The 9741-nt window shown below is 38.2% G+C and overlaps 1 protein-coding gene across 1 annotated transcript; it reads right to left on the reverse strand.

Moving 5' to 3' along the window:
• Positions 1 to 388: 388 nt before the first annotated feature.
• On the reverse strand, positions 389 to 6269 carry LOC143879925 (3,7-dimethylxanthine N-methyltransferase CkTbS-like). The gene is made up of 4 exons (XM_077382620.1): positions 6009 to 6269; positions 5517 to 5921; positions 3157 to 3429; positions 389 to 1214 (listed from the first exon to the last, which is right to left on the reverse strand). The coding sequence occupies exons 1-4, from the start codon at positions 6081 to 6083 to the stop codon at positions 873 to 875; spliced, it is 1095 nt and encodes a 364-aa protein (XP_077238735.1). The 5' UTR covers positions 6084 to 6269; the 3' UTR covers positions 389 to 872.
• Positions 6270 to 9741: the final 3472 nt, after the last annotated feature.

Raw genomic sequence — 9741 nt, forward strand, 5'->3', positions numbered from 1 at the left:
AATTCGCCGAGATAAATAGTCAAATACTCCAAACTATGATTGCAGCCCAGCACTAGTACCAAATCCAAGAAGCAATTGACCTTCGGAATCCAAGAATTGACCACCACCACTAGCTTTTGAACTGTGCTTCAAAGCACCTCGCAAGAAGTAGTAGTTAATCCAACTCAAAAGAGCAAAACCATTTTTTGGGCTTGAACGGAGCATATATATTGCGTGTCTTTTGGCCAAAATTGCAAGAAGTTGAAAGCTCACGAGCAGAAACTACCTTTATTTTAGATGAGTCACAAAACCCAGTTCTATATCCAAATCTTAGAAGCACGAAGCGGGGGCGGGGGCGGGGACGGGGAAACATGAGGTTTAAAAGATTCTAAGTTTGGGAGCGCTATGGGAGCGTGTAATGTAATATTTTCTTTATATATCTTTTAAAATTCAAGTACATCAAAAAAATAATAGTTTATAACCATTTTTATATGCATCTTTCAAAAGTTAAGTACATCAAAAACCAGTAATTTCTAACCATCTGTGAAGAATAATTTCTAACCATCTAAGTTTGGGAGCACTTCATTCCTCGTGCCTTCTGAAGATGCACAAGCCTTTATGCTTGCTCCAATGAAGCACTTTGAAGAGTTGGAGGAGTTCGATGCAAGGAAGTTGGTGATGGTGGGACTTATGGAGTAATAGACGCATGTTGAGAGCGTCATGGGAGCAGTTCCCGCTCTTTGGGGTCGCTCTCCTTTGAAGCTTCTTCCTAAGGAGCACCGAATCGAGATTCCGAAGTGGGAGCGGCACTCCGAGGGAAGATTCCCGCCTCTAAGATCCAAATCAAATAAAATTTTACAATACTTATATAATTGAGCTTGTACAGTAGCCAACTATTTTTTCCTTAAGACTGTTATAATGCTTGTGGTCGAGGCTCTTTCCTTGGCAGAATCCTCTACGAGTATATGTGCAAATGTCTCATACATCTTGTCTAGCATTTCCTCTCCAAAATGGTATGAGATTAAGGGTTCTGTAAAGGATCTTATATTTTTAGCTACATTTTCTCCATACACCCGATCATCGTTCTCCATCTCATCCCCATGTGTTAGTTCAAATGTCTCAATGTATTCAATTGAAAAGGATCCCTCGCTTGCTGTTACGTCTTGGAATTCCTCTGGGGATGGAATGTAGTAAGGCACATTAAAGGAATCCAATTTCTCCTTATCAACAATTTTCTGTTGAAGAAATGGAAATTGCAAGAATTAGGTGTTAAAACCATGCGAAATTTTTGTAATATCCAATGGCTACAACTCGTAGAGAATTGTAATAGAAATGGAAATGGCAAAAATTAGGTGTTAACTAGTGGGTTGAGTAAATATTTTTGAAATATTCATAAAATATATAAAGAGAATTCATTTAGTTGTTTATACTCTCCATATCATTTTTCATAAGTTTTTTGTTGGTCATGTTGTCATGTTGACCCCGTGAGTCAAGGGGTTAAATAGGAGGTCGAGTAAATATTTTGAAATATATATAAAATACAAGAAAATATAATTTAATGTTGGAAAGAAACTAACTTAATGAAAGGACATAGAACGAGCTTTAAGAGAGAGAAGGTTGATCCTTTGATGCTAAAAATACAAAAATTGGAAGCTAAGGTTGTGTTCTTTAAACCTTCTCTTGATTTTCAGTCTCTTCAAGAACTATTTTTTTTCTGTTTTCATGTTTTCCTTTTGTTTTTTGTTATATTTGGCTTCTTTGTACTCTAATTAGAATTAATTTATTGGATTAAAAGATTTATAGTCATGTTAGGAGTCCTAGTCTTAGTTAGACTAGAGGTAGAGTTTAGATAGAATTAGGGAAAGAGTTTTGAGTAGGATTCAAAAGGGAAGAAGGATCTGATATCTATAAATATAAGTCGAGTGGTGCATGTAGATATCTCCTTCATTGAATAAAATTTGGATTAAGTTTTTCCTAATATTTTCCTCGTGGATTCAATGTTTTTGTTAAAAGGAGACAGTGACCTCTCTTCTTCTTCCACCGTTCATTTGCTAATAACTACCGTAGAGAGTCCATTGCAGAGAAGTTGTAGTGATTTAAAATACTATACAAAGAAGGTATAGTGGGGCCTACCTCATTTGGATGATAAAAAATAATTTGTTTGTTGGTCCCTACATTGATAGGTCATGCATCAAAAATTTTCTCCGTAGGATAATCCTAACCCTTCTGATATATTTGTTGTTAAATGGGCAGCTCAAAGAAACGATGGTCAGATTATATAAATTGTATTCGAGTGAGGGTAAGATGTAAACTTGTTTTTCTTATTCTAGCCATGTATGTGGCTAGACTATACAGATTGATATAGATCTAATGTTAGATAGTTAGATCTAGAGCTGCAACAAGGTCGGGTTGGGTCGGGTTTTTCAAAACCCTAGCCCAACCCTGGAACCCATTATCTCGGCCATGACCCGCCCTGACCCTAAGTCAGGGCCCAAAAACCTCAACCCATTGCCCGCCCTACAGGGCTCAGTGCTGGCCCTGGCCCGCCCTGATTGGCCCTGATTGGGCAGGGCCGGGCCGGCCCTAATTGACACCCTAGTGCAAATACCTGTTAAGAGTGCCAAAAATAAAGCAACCACTTATCATATAGATCAAAATGATCAATAAACAGAGAAAGGAAACAAAATAAGACAATATGAATTCAACAACATGACGGACAACAGAGACAATTAATAATAATAATCTAAAGAAACATCAATCCAAGATAATAGAAAACATTAGCAAATGCACAGATGGTTCAATTCTATAATAGAAAACTTAGGGTTGGGCCAGGTCAGGGTACCCGAGGCATTAACCTAGAACCCGACCCGACCTGAGTCAGGGTCTAAAAAAATGAAGCCTGACCCGCCCTCAGGGTTGGAAAATCCAGCCCTGACCCTGTTCGGACTCAGGGCGGGTCAGGGCTGACAGGGCCAAACTTGCACCCCTAGTTAGATCTATAGATGACGAACTAGATCGATTAGGTTTGTAATATTTTATTCATGAAATCAATTCTAATGTTAGATAGCTAGATCTATAGATGGATGAACTAGATCTGTTAGGTTTGTAATTTTATATCATGAAATCAACTTCTAGATGTTAGATCTAGTTCTAAGAGGATATAGTCAAGAATTTTACCTGTGAAACCATGTCATTGAGAGCTTCAGCTAACAATTCCCACATATAGCAATTCGTCTTGGTTGATGGATCTGCAGTTTTCCTTCCATGAAGTATCAAAACCATGCGACCATCAGTAACCATCTCTTCTGATCGGGACTTTAAAAATAAGGATAAATCTTTCTGAAATTGCTCCAAGTAGGCTTTCCAAACACAGGGAGGGCTTGTCATAGATATGTAGATCTTTCCCTTGTTTAATGGAAAACCTTCTTCGCTCTCAAGCCCACAAGGAACCTTCACCAAGTTTTGAGCAACCATATTTAGAAAGATACACAATTCAAAATTTCAAATATAAATGACACGTCTAACAATCATGAATTTTTTTCCATGGAATACTAGTTTACTCAGTGATGAGGGAGGGCGGGAGTGATGAAGAGAGTGAGGAAAGGCTGCTAAAAAAATGATTTATTTTTCCCTGTTTTTTAGCCTTTTCTCACCGCTGCGTACTCATGCTCTCTTACTTCTCTTCTTCACCTAGCCTACTTACTCCTCCCTCACACCATTATAAACTGATATAACACGGGGAAAAAATTTCATAGTTGCCAAACATGGCCGAAGGGTAAAAAATTTATTAGTAACCCTTCTTGGATACCATCATTTTAAAATCCTATATTTTATAAAACTCTAGGATTAAAGAAATCTCGATATTTATATTTTGGATTCTAAAATATACTGTTTGGAGAACATCCTGTAGTTTTTAAGGATTTAATATTATGATGTTTGGATGCAACCATGGATTGTAAAAATATAGTGATTTTGGATTTTCAATGTTTAATTTCTTAGTTAAAAAATTAATTGGAAATCATGAGCAACCGTCCATGGTGGATTTAGATAATACATAGGGTCGAACTGTCCCTCCAAGGTTCTACATTAACCTCGTCCACCTCAATCCATGTGTTTTCCATTCAATCTCTCTCCCACACATGTTGTCAAATGTCAGTTGTGCATCTACTGATCTGCCTGAATCCTTGCTTTTTTCCATTGAATCTCTCTCACACATTTCGCCAAACATTTGTTGTGCATCCACTGATCTGTCTCAATCCCTACTCTTTCCATTGAATCTTTCTCACCTCTCTCTCTATATGTAAAAATAAATAAAGAGAGATTCCTGTGGTGAGATCATAGTTAGCAAAACGTGATTCGACAAAAGAACAGGACGGCAAAAATTCCAGTTTAATACGGTACTGGTTCAAAAAAAACGGGAACACAAGAAAATGAATTAAGAATTGGGGACTGATAAATTGATTCCCAAATATCTTAAATCGACTCCCCATGTGTCTTTCTCTCTCCTCTGGGCTAGAGAGAGAAAGACACATGGGGAGTCGATTTAAGATATTTGGGAGTCGATTTATCACTAGTCATTTACAAAATATGGTGGGAGTAAAATTGGAAAGTTGGCCAAAAAAAGGTGTTTAAAACGCATTTTGTTTGCCTAAAAAGACAAAGTTTTAAACGGCACACCAATAAAAAGTGCAAAAAAAAAAAAATGCCGTTTAATACAGAATTTTGCTAACTATGGGTGACATTGAGGAGGAAGAAATCTAGGATTTGAGCCGCCAAACAATACTTTAAAGTTAAATCCTGGATTTATCCAAAGGCCCCTCAATTAGGGCTACAACTCGAGCCGGGTTTTACCTGACCCGCATCGACCCGACCCGACCCGAAAATAGCCTGGGTTGAGTTCAGGTTTCATGGGTTTCAGGTCGAGCCGGGTTGAGCATTCAAAAGCCCGCATGAATCTCGGGTCGAGCCGGGTTTGAAGGGGCCCGACCCGACCCGACCCGAGTTACATAAGTTATAGTATGTACGTTTTTTTCTATTGTTAGTTAAAAGTTAAAAGTGAAAACCTACACACCCACTGTTATTTTATGTGAGTGTAATTTCTGCTTCTATGAGTTGAGTTGATTCAAGTGTTTGATTGTAATTACAACATTGTTTGATTACAACATTGTTTGATTCAAGTGTAATGTGAGTGTAATTACATCATTTTTTGATTCAAGTGTGATGTGAGTGTAATTTTTACTTCTATGAGTTGAGTTGCCTTGCCAAACAAGAATTTTCCTTAAAAAATTGTGTCAACGTGAAAAAATCCGACCCGACTCGACCCGACCCGACCCGAGATTTATCATGGGTAGGGCCGGGTTTGGGAATCGTGGGTTTTCCGAAAAAAAACCCGACCCGACCCGACCCGAGATATTTCTCGGGTAAGGTTGGGTTCTCCAAAACCCGACCCGCCCGACCCGAGTTGCAGCCCTACCCTCAATCATCAGGGGATTGAATAAACATTGTACACCTAACTTGGGAGTAGATAGAAGACTCACCTGAGAAAGCCAGTGGATACTGTAAGAAGAATGGACAAAGTGCAAGCTATTCCTTGGAAATAGTCTTCCATGACAAGAACCGGGAACTCCGGCCACAAAACACGACAAATTATCATTTACTTTCTCCTCCATTTCTCGAATGAAAGTAGGCAAGCTTCTGAATACTGAATTGAAATCATTTCCTGGGAGATCATTCAAGAACACTTGAATTTCAGGCAATTCCCGCTTTGATTCACTACATATCTTCTCCACGGCCTCGATTGTGGCTGTGATCACAGACATGGTGTTGGGCCCCACAGAACAACCCAAGTCAGCTATGCTGAAGACCTCAAAGGATAATTCAGTGCAATATAGATCTTGAATGGCCTTCACTAGTATTGGCTTTGTGAAGGATATCACTTTTCTCTATAAAAAACCATTAGTGTAATTTAACTTAATTTGTTTGTTCATTATTCATTACATGGTATGAGATTGGAAAGGATTTGAACAAACCGTGAATCTTGAGTTTTGGGCAAAACTATTTTCTCCATCTCCTCCATTCATAGAGAGAATATCTTTCATGTCCATGGTTTCTCTCTTCACTTTGGCAATACCTGTACTGTATATCTTTCCAAATGAATTTGGATGCTTTGTCTTACAGAGTCACCTTATCCAAAAGCTCAAATCATGTGGCCACTGCCCTCTCTCTCTCTCTCTCTCTCTCTCTCTCTCTCTCTCTCTCTCTCAATACACACGTTTATGTTCCTTCCTAGACTCTTGCTTGACTCCACTTCTGCCTCACTTACAATATCATATCCGTTGACTCAAAGGCAATTATATCTTTGTACATTGGATGCCCGTTTGGGACGGGACCATGTCCATGTGGGTCGCCTCATGATATTCTACAACATCAATGGTCTCAATCTCTCATGTTCTACAAGATCGATGGTCTCCTTGGAATTTGGATGCTCTGATAGACCTGTCTGTCCGCATCATCACTAAGGCATTTAAGGTTCGTGATGCCAAGAATCATCCACAAATGCTTTATTGTCCTACAATTTGCAATCAAATGGAAGAAGCCTTTGAACTCTCAAGGAGAAAACCGTGGAGTGCTTATGCATTTTTGTTCAAATTTTGGACCTCCAACGCAACAACATCAATGGGCCAATCTAGTTTGAAATGTATGGTCTTATATGGGCAATCATTGATCTTAGATCAACTGTCTAAATTGATGAATGATTGTGTTAAATTATTGTAAGGCACATAAGGATAATCAGTGCATCTTATCTTATTGACATGGATGATTAATGTAGCCTTAAATTAGCTACGTCAGGATTAGTAGTTGATTAAATCGATTAAGCTAATAAGGGTTCTATTATAGGTGAAACTCGAAGAGGTTTTTTTTCTATTAATATAGTCAGGGCTCTAATAGTTAATATTCCCGGTGGTCGTATTTTACATAAGCTATTAGATCGTATTAATTGTCATATATGTGTTTGTCCACTTCCCTACCCCTTGCCATGTGGCATTTGAAAAAAAAAAAATCAACTCTTTGCCCTTGTCCTACCTACATTTCTCGGGCACTATATTCTACACTTGTCTATCTGGAAAGAAAAAACATGTAGCAACCTCCTACTGTCGTTCTCAAGCGAGAGTCAGGTATTGCTACCATGCATGCATTTTTCATTGATGTCGTTGCCAATGTTACACCAAAGTCCATGGCCACTGCAATCACCACAAAGAACTTCACTGAAGAGACTAAAGAATGTTTCCAATGTACCTAAATACAATATGTACTTTAAATAGCATTAATGTTCACTTGTATGTACTCTGAACAATATCTCCAAAGAAGGTGCTCGCTTACGTCTTAAATCACTGTATTTTTATATAAAGTATTAGAAATAAGAGGGTATAAATTATCAGCAGTGGAAGGATTCTCAGTCTACACAATAAGATGCAAAAGATTATAAAGTTATGGAGCATTAATTATTAGAACCCAACTATATGTGGGAGTTGGTCTCTATTGCCATCTAACTAACTATAAGGAGATTTTCCCCATCAGAAATTAGGTCAACCAGAGGCAATAAAAGGTCCATCCCACATCAATCGTGGCCATGGCAAATCAAGATGAGTTAGTAATCATTCTTTTGTATTCTAAATTAATGTATTCTTATATCAGTTTAGATATGTGATGTAGTTTTGATTATATATATTGGGCAGTGATATTTTCCCTTATTTCCCCCCTCTGATGGCTATTTCCCCCCTTTAACAGTTTTCGTTAACTTTTATGAAGGGGTGGAGAAGCAACCGTTAACTCCAAAAGCATAAAAGTTAACGAGTTCTGTTAAGGGGGGGGGGAATATGCATGGGAGGGGGGGAATATCACTCGCCTATATATTGTGTAAGTGATCATGACATATTTTAGATGTTAAATGAATGCCCTGATCCTAGTTTTACATGAAACGGATCACCAATCATTCATCTGAAAACTCTTACCTATTATTACACAAAGCTTGAAAATCCTTGACCTAGGGAGATTGCGAAGGTCTCAAATGCGGTTGATGTAGTGAGATACATGACCGAGAATCAAATCTTAGAATAGTGATCTAGAGCAGGTGTAAGAGAATTTAACAATATGAAAATCTCATCTTCTCAAGCGTCGCAAGCCTTGCAGGCAAAGTTCTTTATTGATGTTCCCCTCGTGGGAACTTGGCTGTTTAAACCTCAATGGCATTGAGGTTTTTAATTTTTCATATTAATAATGGATGACCGGTTGTGACCTCACTAGAAGATAATACATGCGAGACTTAACATATCGAGTCCAGGCAAACATGCGCATAATCATCAAGTTCCCGCGCTTGATATTTGATCCAACAACACAAATTTTAAGAGGCAGGATTGTACTTCTGTCATACTCCCATTTTTATTTTATTTTTGATAGGTAAGCTGGGATCGAACCCCCGACCTCGGAGTCTTCTGTCATACCCCCATTACATACATGTACGCGCTTACACTATAATTTCTCTGTTTGCAATAGCTAGTAATAGGGGAGAGAGAAGTTAAAAAAAGGTGGGGCAAAAATAGGGAAATGTATCCCCCCGGGATAAAATCCCCCCTTTAACGTTATCCATTAAGTTTTAAAGGCAAAGAAAAACATTAAAGGGAGTGAATTTTTCCTCGAGCAGTAAACCATTCTCACAGAAACCGTTAAAGGGAGGGGGGGATTTTATCCGTTTTGAGAGAAGAAGGGGGAGGGGGGGGTCATACATTTAAATTTCTACATAGCTATTAAATACCTTGCAGATGCAAATTTCGCTTTAAATACCTTACGGATTCTTATTCTAATTTTACATAATAAAAAAATGAGGAAGGCTAAACTCAAGGGCATCCTTGAAAAAAACCAGAGCTAAGGCGTCATGTTTGCCATGTCACTTTATTCATAACTAGACTTAAAAATACAGTGGGGTGCCCTTGTGGCTGGTTTTTGCAAAGGCACCTTCAGTTTAGCGTTCCTACGGTTTTTGCAAAGTCACCATTGAGTTTAGCTTTCCTCGGAGTTATTAATCATAGAAACATGTATTTTTCATAGAGGAATGCTAAACTAAGGGCTCCCTTCTAAAAATCAATGGCAAGGACGCCCCCATTGCATCTACATAATCAAAGTGCAATAATTTTTCATTTACTTTTACATGTTTATGCTATTATAAGTTCATTTTGATTACGTGGATCCAATGGAGGGCACCCTTGTAGCTGATTTTTGCAAGGGCACCCTTTAGATGATCATGGTGGGTGTTGTTTTCTAAGAGATGTAAGCTATTCAATAGGTAATTGGGAAATCTACATTTATAATGTTTCAAATGATCTTAAGTGACACGGCAGAAGCATGTGAAAAGATGACCAACTTGTTGAGAAACAAATCCTTAAATCCACAAGACAAGAGAATAAAAAAAAACTGATATTTGTTTTGTTATTCCAGCAAAGCTGATCACATATATCTCACGTCCACTACGTATAGAAACCAAACCCTTAGGGGCCGTTTGGATACGCGGATTTTAGAATCCAAGTTTTTAGTTTGAAAACAGTGTAAAAGAGGGTTCATGATCAAGCTGTTGTATGCTGTCCTGATAGTGTTTCTTGGATTTTAAGCGAGAAAATCAGGTTTTAAAAATTTATCCTGCATCCTAAGATTTCTAAAACCTGAAAATATGGGAGGATCTGCTACTCTCTTGCTAACGGGAAGAAGGGC

The sequence above is a fragment of the Tasmannia lanceolata genome, unplaced genomic scaffold, assembly GCF_043159265.1.
Source record: "Tasmannia lanceolata isolate RefF3 unplaced genomic scaffold, GAP_Taslan_0.1 ptg000006l, whole genome shotgun sequence".
In the NCBI taxonomy this organism is placed as follows: domain Eukaryota; kingdom Viridiplantae; phylum Streptophyta; class Magnoliopsida; order Canellales; family Winteraceae; genus Tasmannia; species Tasmannia lanceolata.

Coding starts and splice junctions, on each gene's coding strand:
- LOC143879925 (XM_077382620.1), bottom strand. CDS start 6,083: ATGGACATGAAAGATATTCTCTCTATGAATGGAGGAGATGGAGAAAAT. Junction 5,922..6,008: donor CCCAAAACTCAAGATTCACG/GTTTGTTCAAAT, acceptor GGTTTTTTATAG/AGAAAAGTGATATCCTTCAC. Junction 1,215..3,156: donor TCAATGACATGGTTTCACAG/GTAAAATTCTTG, acceptor TTTCTTCAACAG/AAAATTGTTGATAAGGAGAA.